At 46.6% G+C, this 24269-nt stretch overlaps 11 protein-coding genes across 11 annotated transcripts; 7 read left to right on the forward strand and 4 right to left on the reverse strand.

Moving 5' to 3' along the window:
- Positions 1–216: 216 nt before the first annotated feature.
- AGABI2DRAFT_115845 (hypothetical protein) lies at positions 217–1442 on the forward strand (the record flags this gene model as incomplete). The annotated part of the gene is made up of 4 exons (XM_006458809.1): positions 217–493; positions 550–668; positions 722–1099; positions 1149–1442. 4 exons carry the CDS (start codon positions 217–219, stop codon positions 1440–1442), a joined length of 1068 nt encoding a protein of 355 aa, XP_006458872.1.
- A 1090-nt stretch (positions 1443–2532) lies between these two features.
- On the forward strand, positions 2533–3964 carry AGABI2DRAFT_191014 (hypothetical protein). Its single transcript, XM_006458810.1, has 5 exons — positions 2533–2846; positions 2910–3040; positions 3101–3277; positions 3335–3493; positions 3552–3964. Exons 1-5 carry the CDS (start codon positions 2567–2569, stop codon positions 3852–3854), a joined length of 1050 nt encoding a protein of 349 aa, XP_006458873.1. The 5' UTR covers positions 2533–2566; the 3' UTR covers positions 3855–3964.
- A 2027-nt stretch (positions 3965–5991) lies between these two features.
- On the forward strand, positions 5992–6447 carry AGABI2DRAFT_66839 (hypothetical protein; the record flags this gene model as incomplete). Its single annotated transcript, XM_006458811.1, has 1 exon — positions 5992–6447. One exon carries the CDS (start codon positions 5992–5994, stop codon positions 6445–6447), a length of 456 nt encoding a protein of 151 aa, XP_006458874.1.
- Positions 6448–7234: 787 nt separating this feature from the next.
- Positions 7235–8528, reverse strand: AGABI2DRAFT_115848 (hypothetical protein; the record flags this gene model as incomplete). The annotated part of the gene is made up of 5 exons (XM_006458812.1): positions 7235–7543; positions 7596–7754; positions 7794–7994; positions 8056–8189; positions 8246–8528. The coding sequence occupies 5 exons, from the start codon at positions 8526–8528 to the stop codon at positions 7235–7237; spliced, it is 1086 nt and encodes a 361-aa protein (XP_006458875.1).
- A 1128-nt stretch (positions 8529–9656) lies between these two features.
- Positions 9657–11183, reverse strand: AGABI2DRAFT_191016 (hypothetical protein). The gene is made up of 10 exons (XM_006458813.1): positions 11127–11183; positions 10908–11064; positions 10777–10846; positions 10651–10716; positions 10473–10603; positions 10250–10421; positions 10053–10195; positions 9932–9995; positions 9852–9879; positions 9657–9800 (listed from the first exon to the last, which is right to left on the reverse strand). The coding sequence occupies exons 2-10, from the start codon at positions 10939–10941 to the stop codon at positions 9690–9692; spliced, it is 819 nt and encodes a 272-aa protein (XP_006458876.1). The 5' UTR covers positions 10942–11064; positions 11127–11183; the 3' UTR covers positions 9657–9689.
- Positions 11184–12201: 1018 nt separating this feature from the next.
- On the forward strand, positions 12202–13023 carry AGABI2DRAFT_200739 (hypothetical protein; the record flags this gene model as incomplete). The annotated part of the gene is made up of 5 exons (XM_006458814.1): positions 12202–12218; positions 12280–12448; positions 12505–12642; positions 12701–12784; positions 12841–13023. Coding segments are annotated over 5 exons (479 nt in total), but the record flags the coding sequence as incomplete, so codon positions are not given.
- Positions 13024–13083: 60 nt separating this feature from the next.
- Positions 13084–14588, forward strand: AGABI2DRAFT_183745 (hypothetical protein; the record flags this gene model as incomplete). Its single annotated transcript, XM_006458815.1, has 3 exons — positions 13084–13879; positions 13930–14072; positions 14130–14588. 3 exons carry the CDS (start codon positions 13084–13086, stop codon positions 14586–14588), a joined length of 1398 nt encoding a protein of 465 aa, XP_006458878.1.
- Positions 14589–15041: 453 nt separating this feature from the next.
- AGABI2DRAFT_191017 (hypothetical protein) lies at positions 15042–16034 on the reverse strand. The gene is made up of 6 exons (XM_006458816.1): positions 15978–16034; positions 15683–15922; positions 15543–15623; positions 15412–15492; positions 15297–15356; positions 15042–15243 (listed from the first exon to the last, which is right to left on the reverse strand). The coding sequence occupies exons 1-6, from the start codon at positions 15981–15983 to the stop codon at positions 15154–15156; spliced, it is 558 nt and encodes a 185-aa protein (XP_006458879.1). The 5' UTR covers positions 15984–16034; the 3' UTR covers positions 15042–15153.
- Positions 16035–17366: 1332 nt separating this feature from the next.
- AGABI2DRAFT_191018 (hypothetical protein) lies at positions 17367–18246 on the forward strand. Its single transcript, XM_006458817.1, has 6 exons — positions 17367–17423; positions 17479–17595; positions 17655–17735; positions 17786–17866; positions 17922–17978; positions 18040–18246. Exons 1-6 carry the CDS (start codon positions 17418–17420, stop codon positions 18127–18129), a joined length of 432 nt encoding a protein of 143 aa, XP_006458880.1. The 5' UTR covers positions 17367–17417; the 3' UTR covers positions 18130–18246.
- A 530-nt stretch (positions 18247–18776) lies between these two features.
- On the reverse strand, positions 18777–20101 carry AGABI2DRAFT_141571 (hypothetical protein; the record flags this gene model as incomplete). Its single annotated transcript, XM_006458818.1, has 8 exons — positions 18777–18910; positions 18974–19001; positions 19050–19126; positions 19177–19204; positions 19304–19378; positions 19549–19952; positions 20004–20018; positions 20074–20101. The coding sequence occupies 8 exons, from the start codon at positions 20099–20101 to the stop codon at positions 18777–18779; spliced, it is 789 nt and encodes a 262-aa protein (XP_006458881.1).
- Positions 20102–21072: 971 nt separating this feature from the next.
- AGABI2DRAFT_141572 (hypothetical protein) lies at positions 21073–22475 on the forward strand (the record flags this gene model as incomplete). The annotated part of the gene is made up of 2 exons (XM_006458819.1): positions 21073–21830; positions 22211–22475. 2 exons carry the CDS (start codon positions 21073–21075, stop codon positions 22473–22475), a joined length of 1023 nt encoding a protein of 340 aa, XP_006458882.1.
- Positions 22476–24269: the final 1794 nt, after the last annotated feature.

Raw genomic sequence — 24269 nt, forward strand, 5'->3', positions numbered from 1 at the left:
GAAACACCGCGTCCAATTAGATGTCTTATTATGTTGTCTCCAATTGCATTGACAGGCTTTCGGGAGCTGATAGGTTTATACTGCGAAACCATGACCCGGCGATGTTGCCTTCATCAGCTCATGATCATAAGTGGCTCCCGTACGCGTGACGTCCACGATCACGCGTATGCCAGCATCTGAGATCTGGATTCTGGATTCTGAATCCTTCCACTGGCAATGGTTACTCCTCTTCCAAAGGCTGACTCCGACCAAGTGCAACGTTTTGCCTGTGACGAGCCTGACTCACTCAGTGCATACCAAGTTTGTCTCAAATTTGAGGAACAACTCGGTACTACGGAGAATGTGCGTTTGGTGAGGATACTGGGGTACTTGCTGCTTTATGCGCCGAATCGGGCCGTTCGTGATGAAGTCGCGAAATGCATTCACTCTCATAGGCAGAAGAGCGATCTCATGGAACTAGGCTCATTTTTCGAATGCAACGTTATAGCAGCCTGTGAGTTGGGTCTTCCTTGCGATACCGTATATCACGGAACCTCTTGTCTTGTCTAGTCAAAAAGTACAAAGATCGAACGCCGGTGTCGAGCGAACATTCATCGAGATCCTCATCTGAGACAACGGATTCCGAGATAACTGGGCCTCCGAGGAATCACAAGGACGCGAAATACCAAGTCAGCGACTGCAAATATCTGCCATGATTTATTCATTACTCACGTCATGATAGGCGCTTGTACGGGATAACTGGCGTTGTGTCGTAACGGGCACGCTCCAAGATGGCGTACCTGCCTCTGTTGTTAAGGCAGCTGACCCACCGATATTCGTCGCCTACACCGTGTGTGCTCATATCATTCCGGACGCAACAATATTTAATGTGGAACCCGAAAATGCGCGTTATCTTCGGTTTCTATATCGTACCGGAGCCCTGATAACCTCTGTTATTCAGTTGGACTGTTCTGCTTCAATACTAGCGGTTCTCAAACAATTCCACAGCGATATCGGCAGCTTCAATAAAGAAAATTCTCATTCTCTGGCGAATGTTATAACCATGGGGAAGAATATTCACGATGTATTTGAACGACTGGAACTTTACTTTGAAGCCACAGTTAGTTCATCATTGAACTCTCTAGAACGCACACTCATATTCCTGCAAGTCCGTGAAACATCACTATCAAGTCAAGTCTTTCAGCCCATATCCAGTTCATCCCCAGCAACGTGATTCTGTCACCTTCTCAACCAAAAACCCTGAAACCCTCCCTGTCCCTTCTCCCGAATTACTCGCTTTGCATGCTACTTGCTGCAAGGTTGCTCACCTTTCTGGTTCCGCTGAATACATAGATAAAGTTTATGATGATTTAGAAGAGAAAGGCGTGTTAGCTAGTGACGGCACTTCAGATGGCTTCCTTCGACTCAAGCTGTTGTCTCTGGCGCGAGCTCCACGATGTTAGTCGAAGTCGGAATGATGCTTCACTCTCATCGACTCTTAAATGTATCAGTTGTATTCTCCCGTGTGCTAGTCGAGATTCTGGTGTAAAATTGATCGATCTGGGTACTGCCAATTCAGCTGGTGGGATTTCGACGCTGGTCAAAGATTTTCGCTCAAGGCATGAAAAACTTGGCTGCAGAATGGCGAGGCCTTAGCCTGAATGCAAGCCAGAAGTAAGGCAAGAGTCCAAATATAACCCATCGAACCAAAGGAAGACGATAGACCAGGATAGACCCCAATCTAGATTGCCAAGAGGATGCTGTGGCTCCTGGTCTACTGTACATAGTACGCTACGATTGGCAGTTGAACCTGAACACCAGGTCCCTTCACGGTGTCAGCCCGGAAAAAAGCAAGCTGTTAAATGACCGCATATTGTTCTGTTCATGACGGATTGGAGAAATTCAGTACTGTCAGTCAGATGAGAGCCTTGTGTTGAATCTGAAAATTTCTATGCAAATACATTAGGGACCACAGTTGTCCTAGTATAAAAAAATGTATGTAGACCGTGACGGCGCAGCGAATTGTCACTACTTTTCATCTCCAGACACGAATCTCTTGCAATCTGTCATTTTCTGATATTTTCCCGTTTCCTTCGTCGTTCTGTTGGTAATTTAAGTCGCATCTTAAACGCTTGGACTCCTCGGTCACCTCCCTCATCGTCTGAAGCAAACCGGAAGTCGGACAGCCGCACTCGTCCGTAAATTCCGGAGTGAATTTTCCCTCGTTCTTCAGCAATGTTTGAGAGTCGTAACAACTAGAGATAGATGGTGATTGAAAATCGGAGATGTGACTACCTCAGATAATATATAGCATGGAAAAGCCGGGAAAGGGATAATCTGAGGTAGGTGGATTTGACCCATGGGCCATCATTCCGACGGATGTGAAGGGTATGAGGCAAGTTCAACAGATTTCAAGCTCAGTAATAGTGCGAGAGTAACCACACTGTTCAAATGAACTAATAATTTTGAGAAAACCCACTTGACTCATTCCAGTCATTCCCGGAGACCTAAGTCAAGCAGAAGACAAGTCACGTGAACTATTGTATCCTTTCAAGCGACCGTCATCATCTTCATCGTCATCAATATCATGCCTAGTACTCCTCTTCCGAAGCCCGACTCTGACGAAGTGCAACGTTTTGCCTATGGCGAGCCTAACCTACTCAACGCATACCAAGTTTGTCTGGACTTTGAGGAACAACTCGCCCTAACTGAGAAAGTGCGCTTGGTGAGGATACTCGGGTACTTGCTACTTTATGCGCCGAATCTGTCTGTTTGCAACGAAATTGCCCAATCCATTCATTCGTGCAAGGACCAGAGCGCTTTCACCGATCTAGGGGCGTTTTTCGAGATCAACATTATAAAACCTTGTAAGTTATTTTCCTGGTGGAACCCTCATCTCCAGGATGTCGCCCAACTTTCGTTTTGTCCAGTCAAAAAGCACAGGGGCCCAACCCCCACACCGAGTGAACACCCGTCGAGACCCTCATTTGAGACAACGAAGAAGGACATTGAAGCTGAGATAACTGAGGCCCCTAGGAATCACAAGGAAGCGAAAATTCAAGTCAGTAACCACTCGTAATGAAAACCCTCGCCCTTATTCTCACTATTCGCGTCGTGACAGGCGCTTATTCGCGACAACTGGCGCTGTGTCGTAACGGGCACACTTCACAAGGACGCTCCCGCCGATATCTTTAAGGCAGCTGAGCCCCCGATAATCACCGCCTATACCGAGTGTGCCCATATCATTCCGGAAGCAATATTCTTTAATATAAAATCTAAAGAGGAAAAGAGTCCAAAGGCAGGTTGTCTTGCGTTCTTACGTCGCATAGGAGCTCTGATATTCTTTATACATTAGCGGGACTATTCTGTTTCCATACTAGCAGTCCTCAAACGATTCGGCTATGATACCAGCACTTTCAGCGGGGAAAAAGTCCATTCCTTGACGAATGTCATAACCATGCAGAAAGATATTCACGACGTATTTGACCGCTTGGAACTGTACTTTGAGGCCACAGTTAGTACGATATTGCATTCTCCCAACCGCATACTTATCCGGTACCTATCTCTACAAGGCCACGCAAAATCACTATCAAGTCAAGTCTTTCAGTGCATATCCAATCAACGCTTACCAACGTGATTCTGTCACCTTCTCAACCAAATATCCCGAATCCCTCCCTATCCCTTCTCCTGAATTGCTCGCCTTGCATGCTACTTGCTGCAAGGTTGCTCACCTTTCTGGTTCCGCAGAGTACATAGATAGTGTTTATGACGATTTAGAAGAGATCGGCGTGTTGGCTAGTGATGGCACTTCGGATGGCCTCCTGCGATTCCAGCTGTTGGCCCTGGATAACTCCATGATGACAATCGAGGCTTGAACGATTGTACTTCCTCTGGCTGGATTTTTTCAATGCGTCGAGTGTAGTCTGCAATGTACTTCTATAGAAATTCTTAATCAAGATGTATAGAAGTGGCTTCTGCTATTGCCAACACAGCCAGTAAAAACATCGACGTTGATCTTCAACGTCAACGCTCAGAAACAGGACCTCAAAATGGTTAAGAGATGCTCGATGAGTTCGCTGTGCTGGACTTAGCTTGTCAGATACCGTATGAATCGGGCACAAGTCAGCCCAATTGCTGTCATTGCGGTTCAACACGCGACTTGCATAGCACCTAATTGCTCCAAACCAAGGCGAATTAGAAATATAACTTTAGGCTATCATTTGGTGACTTCTTCAAGCCAATCGCCATCGTATTCTCCCAGCAATCGAGGCTGGCGATTCTGATCTCCTTCCGGCTCTATGCCCGGTTTGTAGGTATTTAAACTCTCGACTTCCTCATCCCGACCTGGCTCCTACACCATTGAGCGAAACGTACTAACAGTTCTAAGAATAGACATCGCTCCTTGATCTCTTACCACTACCTTCCTCTTTTGGAAGTCTCAGTGCTAGAGTCTAGTCGTAGCAATATACAGTCCCAATGCCCGCTCCGCGTCGCAATAAGCAAACCCAACCGGCTTCTACGCCATACCCGTCTCGTCCACCATCTCAGGCGCCACCACCACCCGCCAACCCTAACTGCAAACTCCTCACTCCGGAGTTGGTTCAATTCATTGCGAACACTCCATCGTTCGCTCTCTCTTCTATCAGCGGCGATTCAAAAGAAAATCGCGCTATTATCGACGCTGTCCGCAACCGGAACCTTTCCCCTGCGGAAGCCATAGCTAACGCCGAAGCTTCGATGAAAGCTAAAGGTAATGTCAAAGGGCCCTCTGGCCAACTCTCTGGGATCGGTGCAGCCCCGCCGGCTGTCAAGACACCGCCCAGTGTCCTTCCCCCTTCGGTCCCGGCGGAATCTCCGTCGGTCCCACGTCTTCCCATTCCTCCTCGCGCGCCGTCACCCTCGGTGTCAGTGCTATCCAAGAGATCTCAACGTTCGGGATCCTCGTCTTCCGGCCCATCGGTTGCTGCCGTTTCGGTATGCAACGATGACAACGACTCCATGGCACTCGATTATGAGGCCGTCACACCACGTCCCAGTTCTCCCAAAGAGCTGGCCAACAACCAAGCAGATGTCGACGAGTGTATTGAACACATCGTCGACTCAATAGAATTCCTGTCGCTACTCACCGATCCTAAATGGAGAGTATACATGCTTAAAGTCTACCCCTCCCTTATGGACAACGACCTCGAGTCTATCTATGAGGCTTTCAAGGTAAAATGGGACGAATTCACTCCCTCTTTCCGCCATCTCCTCCCCGCAGTAGCTGCGCCTGCATCCGCAGTTGAAGCACCTGCACCTCGTGTCGTTCCGCGGAACGCACCGCCACCAGCTGAGTCAGCCACGACTAAGCCACCGAAGAAGAAGTCCCGGGTCGAGCCGGCTTCCTCTGACGTCACTATGACGCCCCCGGCTCCGGAACCAGTTCGGACCGAGACCGGCGCTATCCCCCTCCAGGGTCTCAAACATTTTGAGCCCAAGACATCTAAGCGCGCGCTTCCTCCAGCAAGCGCCCCCGCGGTCTCCTTTGCCGCTCCGTCAGCGCCTCGCAAAGCGAACCGCCGACACCGCCACACCACGCACGGCGCTTCGCGCCGTGGTATCAAAGTCATACCGCCGCCAGGTCTCAACATCACGGCTGCATCATTCACTCCGGAGGTTATCAATGACCTCAACGCACACATCAAGCGGGACTTAAATTACCAAACAAGTCTCCAGCTCACGCATGCCATGGTTGATGGCAACGGCATCTATCTTGCCGCCACCCATGTCCCCACTGAGGCGCTCACTGCATTCGTCCTCAAACACATCAGAAAGCGCTGGCCATCCCCCCAAGCGCCCATCACTTCCGATCCCATCACGTCGACGTCATACCTCAAGGTAGTTGATGTCCCCCACATCAAGGCTGACCCGAAAGAGTGGTACGCCAAGCAAAACGAGGCGTTTATTAACGCTCTCAAAGTATCCCCGGTAGGCGCTGAGCTTACCAAACTCATCAAACATAAGCCGCGCTTCATGCGCACCTCCCCCCACTCTGACTCATGCTGGGCATGGGTCGACATTCACGACACGGCGTCGGGCGCTCGCGCCCGCGCCTTCATTGACAAGGTAGTCAGCGTTTCTGGCGTTAACTGCCGTATCCTAGGCGCCAAACCTCATTCCGGCTCCGTCCTGTGCTCCCGATGCCAGCGATGGGGTCATCATCATCAACAGTGCCGCGCCAAGTCCGCGCGCTGTTCCCTTTGCGGTGGGCCTCATCAAGCGGCCAACCATCCCACGAGCGTCGCCGCGTCCCGTGTCGATGTTCGCCAATGCGTCAACTGCACTGCCTCCGGGCGCCCCGCAGATAAGCGCCAACACGCCGCGACGGATCTCAAGTGTCCGTTCTGGCAACACCGTTTCGATCGCGCCTGGCTTCGCCGCCAGTTTAAAGCACGCGACGGGACCACCAAGCCGGCGTCAGGCAAGTGACCATACTTCCACGCCGCACCCTCCGCTCCTCGCTTCGCTCGTCGCGTCGGGCCACTGGATATGTTTCATTTTTCCTCCTTCGACTCTTTTGTCACGGCTGCGGGTCCGCCACTTCTTATGTCATCATGAACTGTGTGTTATGATGTCTACTTATTAGATTAACATCTCGTAGGTAACATTTTCTTTTCTTTTCGCGGCGTTATGGAATTAGCGCGCCACTTCGAGGGCCCTGGAAGATTTATTGGAGGCGAGGCAATTTGTAAGTCCTTTAGCTTCTATGACCACTGTCGCCGGTGTGGGACAAGTCAATTCTGGTCGGCATTCTCATCCGTAGTATTACAATCCTGTAAGTCGGTAGTTGCGTTGGTGTTTCGTAGTTGGTAGTTGTTAGTGTAGTTTAGTTTTATCTGTTTCTCTTTTCTCTGATGTTGTTCTGGGCTATTGTATCGTAGAAGGGGGGCCTCTGGCCCCCCCGCCTGCGGCGCGGTCTGCGTACGGGCACCGCGAATAAATTTGAATTGAAATAAAAAAAAAAAAAAAAAAAAAAAAAAAAGTTCTAAGAATAGACCTAGCAGTGATTACGATTGGCATCATTAACATCAGACCTCAATCACTGTGTGAGTCGGACGGAAGTGAAGTGAAAGCCTAGAGTTCTTTTTATGGCGGATTAGAGAAATTCAGTACCGTCTGTCTGTCAGAAAAGAGTCTTGTGTCGAATATAAAAAATTCTATACAAATACATTGGGGACTATATTAGCACCTTAAAGAGGAGTCGAGGCATCATCAGTCAGGCGTCGAAATTGTCAACGCGCTCAGAGTTCATTAGAGACAACAACTTGTATCGCAGGAGGTCATCTGAAGTGCCATCAATAGCCAAGACGCCCGTCTGATCCAGATCGTCATAAAGAGTATCTATGTACCCGGCGGAACCAGAAAAGTGAGCAACCTTGCAGCAAGTAGCATGTAAGGCGAGTAATTCGGGAGAAGGGACTGGGAGGGTTTCAGGACTCTTCGTTGAGAAGGTGACGGTATCACGTTGCTGGGGATGAACTGGATATGGCCTGAAAGACTTGACTTGATAGTGGTTTTTCACGGACTTGTATGAATATGAGTGTGCGTTCCGGAGTATGCATAGATGATGGACTAACTGTGGCTTCAAAGTAAAGTTCCAGCCGCTCAAATACATCGTGAATATTCTTCTCCATGGTTATAACATTCATCAGAGAATGCATTTTTTCCTTATTGAAGCTGCTGATATCGCTGTGGAATTGTTTGAGGACTGCTAGTATGGAAGCAGAATAGTCCCGCTGCAGCATAGGGAATATTAGAGCTCCTACGCGACGTACGAACCCAAGACAACCTGCCTTTGGACTCTTGTCCTCCGAGTCTGTAGGCTTCACACTAAGAAACATTGCTGCCGGAATGATATGGGCACATTCTGTGTAGGCGACGACTACAGGTGAGTCAGCTGCCTTGATGACGGAGGCGGGAGCGTCGTCGTGAAGTGTGCCCGTTACGACGCAGCGCCAGTTGTCGCGAATAAGCGCCTGTTACGACACGAATAGTGAAAAATAAGGGCGAGGATTTCTGGTACGAGCAGTCACTCACTTGACTTTTCGCTTCCTTGTGATTCCTGGGAGCCTCAGACACTGCCTCTGTTTCGGTTTCCTTCTTCGTTGCCTCAAGCGAGGATATCGATGACTGTTCGCTCGATGTCGGCGTCCGACCTTTGTGTTTTTTGACTGGAAGAGGCAAAGCGTTTCACGACATACGGTACCACAGGGAAAACGACACTCACAAGCTGCTATGACGTTGCATTCGAAAAATGCCCCTGCGTCGACGAGATCACTCTGATCCTTGTGCGAGTGGATGCACTTCGCGACTTCATTGCGAACGGTCCGATTCGGCGCATAGAGGAGCAAGTACCCGAGTATTCTCACCAAACGCACTCTCGTTGTTGTGGCAAGTTGTTCCTCAAAGTTCAGACAAACTTGGTATGCGCTGAGTGATTTAGGCTCGTCGTAGGCGAAAGCTTGTACTTGGTCAGAATCTGCCTTGGGAAGAGGAGTACCACCAGGCATGGCGATGACGGCTGTTGCCAGATGTAAGCTGTGATAGCACACGTGTCTAGTACTACAATATGAAACTGAACTCAAATGGTTTCTCGATATAGTATGTACCCGTTTCCATTTGAACAGCGATGTTCATCTCGCGCTATCACTAATTTTCAGCAAATCACCCACACAAAACTCGACCGTGAACGCTGAGTGTGCGGTAAATGACCACGCCAAATGGTCAGGTTTAAGTAAGCACAAGTATTGCCAACTAACGCCGAAGCGCTCGGTTTTTCTTGGAAGAGATATATATTTTCTTTAGATTCCACCGGGCCCTTCACCAAGGTAGTCCGTGTCTTTAGCACAAGGACTCTTCCAACGATCTCAGCACATTCCTCGGCCAGTGGCCACAGCGCTGCGCCGATGTCTAGTGGAATTGTCTTTCTGGATGATTCGTTACCGATCATATCACTGCCCAATTTGTGTCAACCTTCCGACGAAGCACTCACAACTGGCGCTTTTCATGTCTCGCTATGCCCTGCCCCTGTCGTCGTGTGGTCCCCTCGTCGAGGAGGTTTATGGCTTTAGTTACGCAAACGCTATAGGCCCCATGGCTACGATCTGAACCCGGCAAGTAAAGGACCCTCAGTTTGTAAATCGCCGGAAGGGCGGCCATATATGCCATTCGGTGGTCCCGACGCTGGAGAAAGAGTATATATAAAAATGTCAAGCAATTTTACTCGAGAATCTATCACCCCGCCATCCGGAAATCGGAATAATTATAAGTGTAGATTGTGTCTCCGATGATGCATAGGTTTATTGAAAGTTCAACTGTTCCGGTGTAGTGGGCATCTACATTTTCCTACCCCACCCGCAGTATGGGGTGGCGATTTTGCATTAGATACGACAGGCCTGCACAGGGCTTGCAAAATCATAGTTCACATCGCCAGTCGCCTGATGGAAGTGGCCAGGCCCATAAACTAGGCTGCTCAATTCCCGACTCCCCAGCCATGTCCCACAACTCCTCTCGAAACAGGTTTTCTCACTATCCAAAAGCCAGCCCATTCCTCTAAAAGTCAACATCTGACTGGCATGTGTCAAAGCCAGCCCGCCGTGAATTCCCTCGCTCCTGGGGAGTCCACTAACCGGAGAAGAATGCAATCTAATGCTAATGTATAACAGGGAACTTTACTCTAGGGGAGTTATATCAGTCAGTTCAAGCTCCATTGTCGTGATATCAATGCTCAATGGGCCATCCGAATGGCTCAGACCACGCATATTGAGTACTGTCCTACACGTCTACCTCGATTTGAGCAACAGCGTGAGCTCAGTTGAAGTAGCTATACTTACTAGGATGGACACCAAGGAACATAGAAGGCTATAAAACAGTGTAAATACGGCGTATCCATCACAAGTTCTGTATGCCTTACCAGTAAATGATATGGCCAACCTGCCGGACTATCAAAGTATAAGGCAGCAGAGCAATAAATAGACCTAGATAACGGCGAAGTTATATTAGATGAAAAGCGAGTGAAGTGTTTCCGTGCCTACAAAATATCGCAAGACAAGACCATGAAGTATCCCGCATGACTAGGCGTAAGATTGGATTGGTAGACCAGCCATAGCGTAAGGCATCTCTGTACTTGTTGACCGTTAGACCCCAGAGGATACCCAGATCAATCATGGATATGGCGCTAACATGAGTGAAAGTGAGAGCATGAATATTAAACACGGAACATGATTCGAACCAGAAAGCTATCGTCGTTGTTGGGTCAAATTTTTCCATCACCATGCAATTTGAGTCGAGCTTCAGCGCAAGGATGAATTTGCTTCCCAACCAGAACATCACGGCTATGTAGCATATGAACCCGCAAAAGAGGAAGCCGGCCATTTTCTTGCTGCGTTCGTATAGGGCATACACTATTCAGATTACTCAATTGTCGGGATCCAATATTCTAGTCTCTTTCATACCTCTTAATTTTAAGATCAATTGCAGGTTGATTAACAGTAGGACGACAGCGCCGGTCTGGAATCCAAACCATTTATGGCAGTTCACCAGCTGCTTCTCTAGAATATTAGGATGAGTGGCGACCAAATTGATACTGGGTTCTGACTAAGCTATACGTGGACAGTGCTCGGGAAAACTCACATCTGGATAGCTAGTGCCCAATAACGACCGAAAAAGAACATTATCTTCAAGACCCAATCACTGCTTCTGCTTGTCGAAAAGAACATTAGTGAGTTATTGATGGTACTTGTAACAAGAAATGCTGACAGCCAAACACGGTTTACTTCTTTGTCCCATGTAATTATTTGATCGTATATGAGTAGCACCAAGCCAGCAACTAAAAAGTGATTCCAGGCGATCAGGGGTGATCGACGAGATGATTAAACAATGTTACTGACTATTCGTGTACTGCCTGATCATAACCGAAGGCATGGCGGGGGAAATCTTGTGTGAGCGTCGGGTCCGACTCAATACCCTTATATCCAGCCAAGAGCCTTGGGCTTCGTATGCCCTTCATATACCGTTCGCACGATCCACACTTGGTTTGGTTCGCGCCTACGAATATTTCCATAATCAGCTGAGAAGGATGCAGTAAGTTACGAGAATTTCAAGCTCACAGTTGTGGACAGCCCCTGGTAGAGACCAACACCGAGGGAGGAAAGAGCGACGGAGCAGAGAGAGCCTAGGTGTCACACGTCACACGTCGCTTTTGCCTGTCCACCAGGGCTTGGCATGAACTTGTTGGCAGAATTTTATTTAGGTTTGTGATCATAAGAACGGCTAAATGGCCCCCGTTTATTAGTAGAACATTCTTGGCACCGCTGAACGTTCAAAGTTGAGTAAAATTGTATATCTTCAGCAGGACGCTATCTGTCGAGGCCAATCTCCAATCCTGGATGCTCATGCTTGAATGTTGAACGTTTGAGTCTGCCTACTTGATCGATCACCCAAGTAAATAATCAACCACGGTTAGACGTTAGATATTGACATATCAATCCTCCGTTCTAACTACACTGTCAACCGGCTATCATTCTCAATGTGTAAGTAGAATCCAAGAATTTCTGAAGCTCATCGAGAGTGGTCTAGTCACGCCACAAACAGGGTCGGAACGCTATACTAAAGCATTTATTTGTTAAGTGTCTTTGGACTGTCTTTGTCAATGGCGTTGGGTAGACAATTTGGTGAGAGAGTGAAGTGGCTTATGATTGAAATGAAGGAAGTTTTGTGTACGTTTAATTCAAGTGCTTCTAGCTCTCCTTATGAGACCGATGCAATTCACCCTTGCCTGGAAGCCGCGGATCGCAACTCACGTAAGTAGCTAAGTAACTCCTGCACTTTTTCTGATTTATATCACTCGTTAGTGAGACTGGTGGGCGTTTGCTTGCCTTAAACGACATATTATTGCAACCGGTCGACATATACCTGTCAAGAATTATTGGAATTATTAATAGGTACGTTCCTCAGGCACTTGTTGAACATAAAAGTATAACTTTTGTCTCGAAGGTTGTCTACCTTGTTGTCTAGCTGAAAAGAAAAACGTCATCGAGTTTGATGAGGTTAAGTCCCAAGGACTCAAGGCCTTACTGCCATGCAAAATGTGAGGGAAAAGGAAGGGTTTGAAAGACAGCACCGTCGTTCTCGGAGAACATAGTTCCCTAGCGTGCACGTGACATCACTTCTGTTCCTTCACCACGATGGTCAGATTCAAGGCATGTACAGCAGACTCGATTCTCACACAATTCTCTATAACTAAAATATCAAATATAATAGAATCGCTGGCTTCTCGTCGAATTCATCCCGACAGAGATCCCGCTTAACCAGCCAACAACCTCTACAAATAACTCGTTCGACGGCAGAAAAGTCTACCTCGCCTTGAAGCAGAGCATAATCACCAACTTTGGAGACGCAGGATGGGGAGCAGTGGGCCTGTCATTGACCGGTCAGTTTTGACTCTAGCTTTATTGCTTGACGTTCGCTCAGTTCTTTGATCTTTAGTCAAATACTTTTCGCCCCTAACGAACGTCGCCATTATACGTGTTGCGAGGGACCAACATCGCATAGCTTGGGGCGGAATCACGTTGCTGAGAGAAGTTGACGGGTGTAGGGTCATCCCCTTTGTAGTTCACGTTTCTGGTGCGTCCGCCTTTCTATCTCCTATCGCCCCGCATTTTGAGTGTACTTGGGATATTAGGGACCATAAAACATGCCCAGTTGGCTGCCATTGCACACAACAGAGAGGTCATAGCGCGATATAGAGCAAAATCCAAATTGCCTGGTGCGTAAATGTGCTCACTGTACAAGAGGGGCCGCAGAAAACTCATGACATTCCAGCGGCGTATGAAGACTCTTATACCCGACGATTAGAGACGAGTGAACAAGAGATAAATTCTCTTCAAGATTGACTGACAGGGTCTACAGGTCCTGGGGCTGGAGGGAGGATAATTCAATAAGTTGTCGGATTAAGGGGTTCCATTTAGAAGAAAAAAAGTGATCGTGATCATGATATAATATTTTGATCACGAACGGAATCCCTTAATCCGACGAGCTCCGTTCGTCCGAGTCCCACCCAAAACTATGACTTCGCTTCTCAGCCCACATTCTGCCCTCGCACAAAAACTCCAGTCAGCACTTGACTCCCGCGAAATCCGATCCATCCGACGCCGACTCCCCGATCCAGTACCCGCCTCGGCCCTCTCATCTCCCTTAACCGATTTCACATCCAACGACTATCTATCATTATCCTCGTCTAACCACCTCCGTTCATGTTTTCTTACCAAACTCTCTTCGGCGCCTGATATACTCGGGTCTGGGGGTTCGAGATTACTCGTGAACGGTCAAGCTCATGCGAATCTGGAAGAGAGGCTGAAGAAATTTTTTGATGTTGAAGCGGCGTTGTTGTTTAATTCGGGATATCATGCCAATGTCGGGTTTTTTACAAGTATACCCCAACCAGGGGATGTGATCGTCTACGACGAGTACATTCATGCTTCTGTGCTTGACGGAATGCGTGCATCACGAGTCAATTCATCATCTCTAATATCCTTCAAACACAACTCTCTCACATCATTCCGATTGGCGTTGATGGAAGCCTATAACAAGGTCCACAGCTCGGAAGGACAACACAGTATATTCGTAGCGGTGGAAAGTTTGTATAGCATGGACGGGACTTTTGCACCGTTGAAAGAGATGGTTGAAGTGATCGAAGAGGAAAATTTTCTAGGAGGAGAAAACGCGTATCTGATTGTCGATGAAGCTCATTCGACGGGCATTTACGGGCCAAATGGTAAAGGTCGTGTGGCGATGTTGGGTTTGGAACATAAGGTGTTCGCGAGGTTACATACGTTCGGCAAAGCTCTGGCGGCGAGCGGAGGTGCGTCCAGCCTCTAAACCCCATCAACTCATCTAAATGATCTTTAACAGCTGTTATCTTGACGAACAATTTGGTCAAAGATTACTTGATCAACTACGCTCGATCGCTCATATACACCACGTCCCTCAGTTACGCGACTATCATCTCCGCTGACGCATCTTTCGATATGCTCATAGATGGTACCGCCTCCCAAGTAAATCTTTCAACTTCCATCTCCCTGAATAAGCGTTGACACGACTTCTGATTGCAGCTCGCCAATCGCCTATTATCACTTTCAAAATACTTTACGTCGACTTTCACCTCTACACTTCGAAACTCTGATATCCCACCATCGCTAATCAGCTTATGCCCACATTCTTGTCTTCCCTCCTCCTCCTCCGATAATCTTACCTTCGCATCACCAATAATTCCGATCCTAACACCTCATCCACGTCCTCTATCATCTTACCTCCTCAAAAATGGTATGAACGCAAAACCCATAACATGGCCAACCGTACCAAAAGGAAAAGATAGAGTGAGAATTTGTTTACATGCTGGGATTACGAAGGAGGATGTGGATAAATTGATTCGGTGTGTTGTTGAATGGGCTGGTGATGTTTTGATGAATAAAGAGAAGGAGATGAATAAAAAACGGAATGGAGGAGGAGGGAGGGAGGGTGGAGTTGGAGTAGGGGGAGCTGAAAGGGTTTTTGCGAAGGGTAAATTGTGAAAACAAAGTTTTTTGGGTTTGTGGGTTGGTAATTTCTTAGAATCAGTTCAGTTCTATTTCTCTCTGTGTGTCTCTCTCTCGCTTGAATCATCTAGACTTTTTCTGCTCCTTTTTTTTTCTCTACATCGAAATGGAAGACCATCTCACACGCGCTTACACGAGTACTGTTTTCAGAGGGACAGAAGAAAAAGATATGCTTGGTCTTTGACTACACTACACATCTGTTAATACTTCATAACGCTTACCAGCGTTCCAATGCAACGATTAAAATCATCATCGCCTAAGCGACGATAGGTAATTTGAGTGGGTGCCAAACACTACTCGAGCGATCGATGTGACAGTAAACTTCCCGGCGCGTTTCCTGACCTCCGATGAGCTTGAAATTTCAATAATGTTGAATTTGAAGGGGTATACATAGGACATCGGACAGCGCACGGGAATTCCAGCATTTCAACAATCAAACACATATCATTCAGGCTATACATCTTCAAGTTCACAGTACAAACAACAACTTATAACTAATTCCTATTTTGCCACTAAAAGTGGGCGTTGACAATTCCAGGCTTCAATTAGCGTCTCCAGCATAAACGATCCTGAATAGTTGGTCAGCTTGCTGGGTTATGTCTCCAAAATTTTTCTGGACCGTGGAGATAAGCTAAAATCGAAAACGAGTTGGTTGTTTTATGCGATCACGATAGAAAGGCTCACCTGTCCATTTTTATTGGCGAGGAGCTTCCCGCCGGTCGCTCCAGAGTTGCTCTTGAAAATCTGAGATAGGGTTAAGCAACTCAGCTTCATGCTGGAAAATCTTTATTCCACGCACCCTGCACTTGTCGACAGAAAGATCCATTGCCGGCACGATGTGCCACTTGCTATTTTCTCCAACGCTTGAACTGGTTTTGATCTGAATATTGTTTAAGTTTATGAGACCTCGGCGTCAATATGCGTACTTGCCCCCTTGTGGCCAAGAACTATGTAACCTCCGGTGGAACGGTTCCTGAAGGTATATTTGTCACCATCTTGAGCCATCTGCCACTGTAAGCAAGCGTGTAAGTCAATCAGTGTCGAGCATTCGTGATTGGAATTAAACTAACCATGGCATGAAAGTTAGGCTCAGGTATCGGAGGATCCTCCGGCACTCCCGAGTCATCCGTGTCATCCGAGTCATCCGATTCATCCGATTCATCATCCGATTCATCCGGGCCAAGCGCACCATGCGCACCATACGTACCATACGCATCAACGGTAGTATCTTCGACTTTTTCAATAGCGATAATGTTGCCCTTGTCAACACAGTACTTCCGTCCATTGAATATGTAGAAGTAAATTTTGCCCTGTCGCAAGACATGTGAACGGCAATACGCGATGGCGGGACAGCATAGAACTGACATCCATTGGTGATACTCGGGTATGAATGGGAGAATGCGACTGCAAATGAGTACCAAGCGGAGTGGTAGGGAAAGGGCAACACAGAGTGCATGCTTATATAGATTGACCAAACTATTGTATCTCTATAGAAAAAAATGTGGAAAACTCGGTCTCCTGTACTTTGACGCGCTAGAATACTCATACGGGCGGTTCAATTATTCAGTCACCCCAATATGGCTGTGGAAACCCAGCTAAAGATAAGTTTGGGTCTTCTGACTCTTCTCTGCCTACTTTCTATTAAATCATGGCGTTGGAAGTCTCATTAGCCGCCCGCTGGCGTTTATTATTTGGCTTGGGGAGGTCCCATGCCAGAGAGAACTCCGGAGAGATTCACTGAAGCATGTGCTACCCAGTAGATCCTAGGCGTCTATTGAATCATATTCAAACCAAAAGTAATAGAGAAGACACACACTGCCTACTTTCTATTAAATCATGGCGTTGTAAGTCTCATTAGCCGCCCGCTGGCGTTTATTATTTGGCTTGAGGAGGTCCCATGCCAGCGAGAACTCCGGACAGATTAACTGAAGCATGTGCTACCCAGTAGATCCTAGGCGTCTATTGAGCCATATTCAAACCAGAAGTCATAGAGAAGACACACACTGCCTACTTTCTATTAAATCATGGCGTTGGAAGTCTCATTAGCCGCCCGCTGGCGTTTATTATTTGGCTTGGGGAGGTCCCATGCCAGAGAGAACTCCGGACAGATTAACTGAAGCATGTGCTACCCAGTAGATCCTAGGCGTCTATTGAGCCATATTCAAACCAAAAGTCATAGAGAAGACACACACTGCCTACTTTCTATTAAATCATGGCGTTGGAAGTCTCATTAGCCGCCCGCTGGCGTTTATTATTTGGCTTGGGGAGGTCCCATGCCAGAGAGAACTCCGGACAGATTAACTGAAGCATGTGCTACCCAGTAGATCCTAGGCGTCTATTGAGCCATATTCAAACCAAAAGTCATAGAGAAGACACACACTGCCTACTTTCTATTAAATCATGGCGTTGTAAGTCTCATTAGCCGCCCGCTGGCGTTTATTATTTGGCTTGAGGAGGTCCCATGCCAGCGAGAACTCCGGAGAGATTGACTGAAGCATGTGCTACCTGGTTCCTAGGGTCTATTGAACCATATTCGAACCAAAAGTCAAGAGTCAGAAGACCCAAACTTATCTTTAGCGGGGCTTCCGCAGCCATATTTGGGTTACTGAATAACTGAACCGCCCGTATGAGTATTCTAGCGCGTCAAAGTATAGGAGATCTAATTTTCCCCGTTTGTCCAAGAGTTACAATAATTTGGTCAATCCCGGTCCATATAAGCATGCACTCTGTGTTGTCCAGTCCCTACCACTCTGCTCGGTACTCATTTGCAATCGCATTGTCCCATTCATACTCGAAATTTCACCAATGTCTGTAAGTCCTAGACTGTCCCGCCATCGTGCATTTCCGTTCACATGTTTTCTGACAGGACAAAATTTACTTCCACATATTCAATGGACGGAAGTATTGCGTTGCCCACAGCGATAGCGTGACCATCTCTATTGAAGAAGTCAATGATGATCCCAATCTCAACGGGTACGCAATGGTTAGTGTAATTCCAATTAAGAATGCTTGATAGTGATCAACATTCACGCTTCCTTACAGTGGCAGATGATTAAAGATGGTGGCAACTATACCTTCAAGAATCGTTCCACCGGAAGTTTCATAGTTCTTGACCACAGTGGGGCAAGTACGCTTGTTGACGCTGAGGTCTCACAAACTTAAACAATATTCAGATCAAAACCAGTTCAAGCACCGGAGAGAATAGCAAGTGGCAGATCGAGCCGGCAAGGAATCTATCTATCGACAAGTGCCGGGTGCGTGGAATAAAGATTTTCCAGCATGAGGCTGAGTTGCTTAACCCTGTCTCAGATTGTCAAGGCCAACACCGGAACGGCCAAGAACGTCTTCGCCAATGACCATGAAAAGGTGAGCCATACACTATTTCTATCGTGATCGCTTAAAGCAACCAACTCATTTTCGATTCTAGCTTGTCCTCGCGGTGCAGAAGAATTCTGGAGACGTAACTCAGCAAGCTGACCAACTTTTCAAGATCGTTTACGCTGGAGGCGATAATTAAAGCCCGGAATTCGAGTCTACGCGCACTTCTAGTGGCAAAATAGGAATTAGTTGTTTGTTGTTTGTACCGTGAACTTGACGTATAGCCTGGATCTGAATGATATGTGTTTGATCGTTGAAATGCTGGAATCCGTTCGAAAGGAGCGCAAGTCTAATGAAGAATTTGGTGCGAACGTGTGAGTTCTCGGACGTGAGTCCGTGTGTGTGTGTCTGTTTGGATCACTCGAAACTTGGCCATCAAAATACTTTCTACAATTTTTATTCTTACTATTTCCTGCGCGTATTTCGTGCCGCGTGTCGTACTGCTCATAATCTTATCTTTTTTAAGTCCCACTCTCCCTTACCCAGTATGATTCACAGAGATCTAAGGATAATGCAAGGTAGTACGGTCAGGGAACGCTCCTGGGGTGACCCGATCAGTGGTCAACCTCAGTAAATAGAAATTTTCATGTATTTTCACGTATTATCATGCTATGTTCGGGGCGCCGAATATAGCCTGAAAATTGTTCTACTTCTCGAACAATGCATGAGGAGGATCTCAGGAGATCTCAGGGAAAATTCGGACACATGTTCAAGCTGTGTTCGGGCGTTGTTCATGACTTGCTCGGGCGCTGTTCATGGTTTATTCGGGTATTGCTCAAGGGATGTTCAGCCACTGTTCATGCTATGTTCTTGGGATGTTCGGGTTTTGCTCAGACCAATTTTGCTTCTGTTCAGGCGTTGCTCAGATGCAGTCAGCCATTGTTTAGGGGCAGTCAGGCAAATTTCGGTCAATTCAAATACTAATTAAAATATGCATAAAATCGTTAAAGACACGAAAAATAGTCATCCTCCACCAGAAGTACGTTTAACCTTCTTTGAAGCCAAGGTCCGCTGTACATGCGATGAGTTTGCAAATAATATGATTAATAATACACTGACCTTGGCAATGATAGATTTGATATCAGCCTCGGTCGGCCGTTTCTCGTCAGGAGCAGTTAAAATAGCAGAAACATAATCTAGCAGTTGAGTCAGCTCAATGTACGCCATATCTTATCAATTCACTTACGATCTTTCTTCGGTTTCGCAGCAGAAACCTCAATATCCCGCAATCAGATAAGTTCCCTGAGCTCATCAATCTTGAGGCTCTGAATGATGGTGAGTGTGAAGTCTTCTCGCTTTTCAAAAACACTTACCTGAACAGATTTTTGGGAAAGGCCGTGAGGAGCAGGAACCGGTGGGGGAAGTGGCAGGCTGGCGCTGCCAGGGTCCTGAGGGGTAGGAACATTTTCGCTGCCAGAGCTGGGAGGAGGAGGGAGGGGCAGAGCAGGAGAGGGCAGTGAGCTTGCGCTGCCGACGAGTGGGGAACTTGATCGATGTTGGGATTTTCGGCCTGAAATGGATCAAAATATAATATATTCTCCATGCAACTCACACTCACCTTGTATCCAGCCCAGAGTTTCCAAAGAGTTTCAATTGTCCGATCAAGGTAAATGTCAGCAATAAAAGATGTGGACATCTCCCTCTGGTTGACTTGGCATATTTCCCTAGCCACCTTACAAGTGTTGACCAAGGCGGCTATGAGGCGACAAGCGCTGTTAATGCTTCCTACAATGGTCCATGAAGTAAGTTGGGGCAAAGCGAGGGAGAGCTGCTGATGACCCCATTGCTCGAAGTTATTATCTTCATCAAGGGCAGGATCATTAGGATCCGCCGCATTGATGGCCTGGATCCATCTCTCAAATTCATTGGATGGGCTACCAGCTGAGAAATTGGGCGAAAGCTTGAACACGTCAAAACGTAAACTTGAGTTCTTGATAGATGGAAAATTGTTTGATAGGATCTCTGTAAACGAAGATCAGTAGCTATGGTAAGAAATATTCAGTCCCAACCTACCGCCAAGAGCGTGCACTGAAGACAACAAAACGAGTTAGTGAAAATGAGGCGGATGTGTAGTAAACTTCACCAGTTGTAGGAATAGAAATCTTAGACATGTCGATATGGTTTGACGGACACGTAAGCACCGGGGCAGATGTAACAGGTATCGAAGGGGAGTGAAGTAGTGGGGGAAGATGGGACAGGAATAGGGGGACTTGGAAGGACCAGAGCAGGCACATTTAATATTGGCAGGGATGGAATAAGAATCGTGGTAGTGGGCAAAGGTTCTGAGGGCTTTGGTTGTGATTCACCAGGAGCTGATGTCCTAAAAAATGTCAGTAGCTATATTGATGGGATACAACTTAGCGCATACCCTGTTTCCTCTTCTTGGGTGGCTTTGAGAGAGCAGCGGGCTTTTCAAGAGAAGGGGAGGGATCAGTTGCTGAACTGTCAATTGCAGAGTGTGGCCGTTTGTTATGAATTTACCAACCTATAGGAGGGATGTCATCATGCTTACTCATTTCCACATCCCTGGATATACTCTGCTCCGCCTATACTTCTCCCATCATTCATTCCCATGTCACTTTCTCTTTGACGTTACCTTGTTTATCTTTTCCTTCTCATGATCATTCTTATTGTTCCCTTGATTGATCCTTCATTTTACCTGTTATATCTTTTCCTTCTCATGATCAATCTTCTATTCTCATGATTGATCATCCTCCTTCCTAGTTTATACTTTCATTCTCACTGATTACTCATCTACCTCGATCATGGTTACTCAGCCCGTTCTATAGTTGGTTACCTCGGGTAGATAGTCTTAGTATAAGTAAGCGTAGATACTCTCTGTATTTCCCTACGCTTTACCAACTTGCTTTTCCCCTTACTCGCCCTCAAGTCTTTGCCTTCGCTGCAACCTGAGCATTCGCTTTAAGGTCGTAACATTTGGTAAAGCGTCCCTAGCTCACCTTGCAACTAGTAAGTACCTTGGAAGAGTACTGTGCAGCTTACTCTTGCTGCAGAACCGAAATTTTTTAGCCATACGGGCATCAGACGGATTTTAGCCACACGGGCACCAGAGAAGTAGTGTATGAGCACAGAGAGAAACGACTACGACAGTCTAGACGAAGAACACTACGAACGAGTAGTCAGATCTACTAGGAGAAACCAGAACAGGAAGAACCAGAAGAAACGACAACCAGTTGACTTTAGGAGTTACAGAGACACTAGGAACCCCGTCGACACAGAGACAGAGAACGAGAACACCATCGACACAGACGATCAGAACACCAGAGACAACGACAACATGAGCAACGACGCCGCCGTAACCGCTAGTGCACAGACAGATGTACTCAAATCGCTTATCCCGAACCCGAAGGATTTTGGGGGGAATAGAGAGCAGTTTTCAGAATGGTGGAGGAGCATGACGCTTTTCCTCAAATACAACAAGGTCACAGACACCGACCAGAAGATTATCGCTACCATCGTACGATTGAAAGGACCAGTCCCCAGCTGTTTTGCCGACATATGGACAGAGAAAATTGCCACCAACTTCACATACACATGGGATACTTTTGAAGAAGAACTCAAGACTTCATTTGGAAAGGGAAACGAGAAGGATATAGCAGAAGAAAGGATTGAATCCCTCAAACAAGGAAACAGGAACACCATGGACTTCCTAGTTGAATTCACAGCTCTCATGTACAAAGCCAAAATCGACGACCAACACGCCATTTTCCTCCTTAAACGTCACACCCATCACGACATTATCAAAACGATCTTAGGATATCCAAGTAAAGACATTCCGAAGTCGAGGGAAGACTGGAATAACGCGATTCTACAAGTTGGGTCAGGACTAGAGACGATGAAAAGGATTGATCACAGAACCGATACTGGGATCACTTACGGAGGAAGTGGACAACCAATGGAGATAGGATGGAAGAAATTCGAATGGGACAAGGATGGGAAACCCAAATGTCACAAATGCGGAAAGTTCGGACTCATCAGGAAGGACTGCGAAGAGAAGAAGAAGAATTTTGGAGAGAAGAAGAACTTCAAGTGTTTCAATTGTGGAAAATTGGGACACATTGCGAAGAATTGCCGAAGCAACAGGAGTGGAAGGATTAGAGCGATGAACGAGGATTCTGACGATGAAGACGACTCCAAGAAGGAACAGGGTTTTTCCGATGGTTCCGAGTAGGCACGACCTCGCGAACCAATGTACCTAGACAAATGAACAATCGATATGTTGTCCCTCAAAAACGTCTAGGAGTGCAAGAACTGGAAGTAAAACCCCTCCTCACTACAACAAACGGAAAGAAACTCAAAGTCTCAGCCATGGTCGACTTGGGATGCACACACACATGTATCGACGAAGGATTAGTAAAGAAGAAGAAGACCCCAACGAAGAAATTGGAACGGCCAATCACATGCAGGAATTCAGATGGAACGATAGCAGGAAAGAAGGATATCACCAAATTCGCGAAGATGTAAACATCAACGGTCATAACGAGCAACTGGACGCGGTCGTCACTCCATTACAATCCTCCGATCTCTTTCTAGGTCATGATTGGTTAACGAACCACAACCCCGAGATCAATTGGAAACAAGGAATGATCAAATTCAACCGGTGCCCCACATCATGTTCTTTTCCCCATACCGACATCTCCTTCGAACCATGTATACGACGATTACAGTCAAACAAAGACACTGAGGAAAAAGAACCGGATCCAACGAACCCTGAGGACTTACCAGCATACATGAAACCCTTTGCCCATCTTTTCAACAGAAAGAACTTTGACAAACTACCGGAACGAACGGAATGGGATCATGAAATTAACTTCACGGAAAATGCACCAACGGAGATATCATCAAAGGTTTATAGCATGACACCACTGGAGAGAGAAGAACTGGACAAATTCTTGGATGAAAATCTGGCTACCAATCGAATCCGACCATCGAAATCACCCTATGCAGCACCATGTTTTTTCGTTCCCAAGAAAGACGGTTCACTACGATTATGTCAGGATTATAGGAAACTGAACGAAATCACAATCAAGGACAAGACGCCACTACCCCTCATCAGTGAAGTATTAGATCAACTCAAAGACGCCAAGGTTTTCAACAAATTGGACATTATCTGGGGATATAACAACGTTTGGATACGAGAAGGAGATGAATGGAAAGCAGCATTCTTGACGAATCGCAGATTATTTGAACCAACAGTCATGTTCTTTGGAATGAGTAATTCCCCCGCCACCTTCTCACGTATGATGGCGACAATCTTTCGAGAAATGATACAAGACGGATCTTTAGCCAACTACTGTACATGGACGATTTCATCATTCCAGCAAAGGACGATGAAGAATTGGAAGCACAGACTTTACGTTTTCTCAGAATCGCGGAGAAACACAATTTGTCATTCAAACGGACGAAATGCGAATTCAACGTCTCATCAACAACGGTATTAGGAACGGTTATTGGAAATGGAAAGGCAACTATGGAAGAAGAAAAGGTCAAGGCAATAAGAGATTGGGCGGTCCCTACAATGGTCAAACAAGTCGAAAGCTTTTTAGGTTTTGCCAACTTCTATCGACGATTTATCAAAAATTTCAGCACCATCGCGCAACCACTAAACAAGCTGAAGTCTAAGAAGGGGGAGAAATGGTATTGGAACGATGGACAACAACAAGCTTTCGAACAAATCAAGCAAGCTATCGCCAGCAAACTGGTCTTAGCGTTACCCAAGGACAAAGGACAATTCAGAGTTGAAGTAGACGCATCAAACTATGGAACAGGAGCGGTATTATCACAGGAACAGGAAGACAAATGGCACCCAGTCGCCTTCATGTCAAAAACATTATCTGAAGCCGAACGAAACTACGAGATCTACGACAAGGAACTACTAGCTATCATAAAAGCTTTGAAACTATGGTGACACTACCTATTGGACGCAAAGGAGCAATTTGAGATATGGACAGATCACGAGAACCTCAAATATTTCCGAGAACCTCAAAAGCTCAATGCTCGACAAGCAAGATAGTACCTCATGCTACAGGAATACGATTTCCTTCTACGACACATTCCTGGGAAGACAAACACCAAAGCAGACATCCTGTCGAGACTAATCAAACCTGACACATCTAACGACAACCGAGGAGTAGAAATGTTCAAGGAGAAAATGTTCATCCGAAGACATGAAGAATCCATTCCCATCTATGACATCACCTTACTCCACAATCGAAGATTCGAAATCATAGCCGATGAAACCCTACTTGAGAAGATTAG

The sequence above is a fragment of the Agaricus bisporus genome, assembly GCF_000300575.1.
Source record: "Agaricus bisporus var. bisporus H97 unplaced genomic scaffold AGABI2scaffold_3, whole genome shotgun sequence".
Lineage (NCBI taxonomy): Eukaryota > Fungi > Basidiomycota > Agaricomycetes > Agaricales > Agaricaceae > Agaricus > Agaricus bisporus.

Coding starts and splice junctions, on each gene's coding strand:
- AGABI2DRAFT_191017 (XM_006458816.1), bottom strand. Junction 15,624..15,682: donor AGCCTAACTTTCATGCCATG/GTTAGTTTAATT, acceptor GCTTGCTTACAG/TGGCAGATGGCTCAAGATGG. Junction 15,493..15,542: donor TAGTTCTTGGCCACAAGGGG/GCAAGTACGCAT, acceptor AACAATATTCAG/ATCAAAACCAGTTCAAGCGT.
- AGABI2DRAFT_191018 (XM_006458817.1), top strand. Junction 17,596..17,654: donor ATCTCAACGGGTACGCAATG/GTTAGTGTAATT, acceptor GCTTCCTTACAG/TGGCAGATGATTAAAGATGG. Junction 17,979..18,039: donor TCGCCAATGACCATGAAAAG/GTGAGCCATACA, acceptor TTTCGATTCTAG/CTTGTCCTCGCGGTGCAGAA.
- AGABI2DRAFT_191016 (XM_006458813.1), bottom strand. CDS start 10,941: ATGCCTTCGGTTATGATCAGGCAGTACACGAATA. Junction 10,422..10,472: donor ATTGATCTTAAAATTAAGAG/GTATGAAAGAGA, acceptor TAATCTGAATAG/TGTATGCCCTATACGAACGC. Junction 9,880..9,931: donor GTTGGCCATATCATTTACTG/GTAAGGCATACA, acceptor ACTGTTTTATAG/CCTTCTATGTTCCTTGGTGT.
- AGABI2DRAFT_191014 (XM_006458810.1), top strand. CDS start 2,567: ATGCCTAGTACTCCTCTTCCGAAGCCCGACTCTGACGAAGTGCAACGT. Junction 3,041..3,100: donor ACAAGGAAGCGAAAATTCAA/GTCAGTAACCAC, acceptor GCGTCGTGACAG/GCGCTTATTCGCGACAACTG. Junction 3,278..3,334: donor AAGAGGAAAAGAGTCCAAAG/GCAGGTTGTCTT, acceptor TTTATACATTAG/CGGGACTATTCTGTTTCCAT.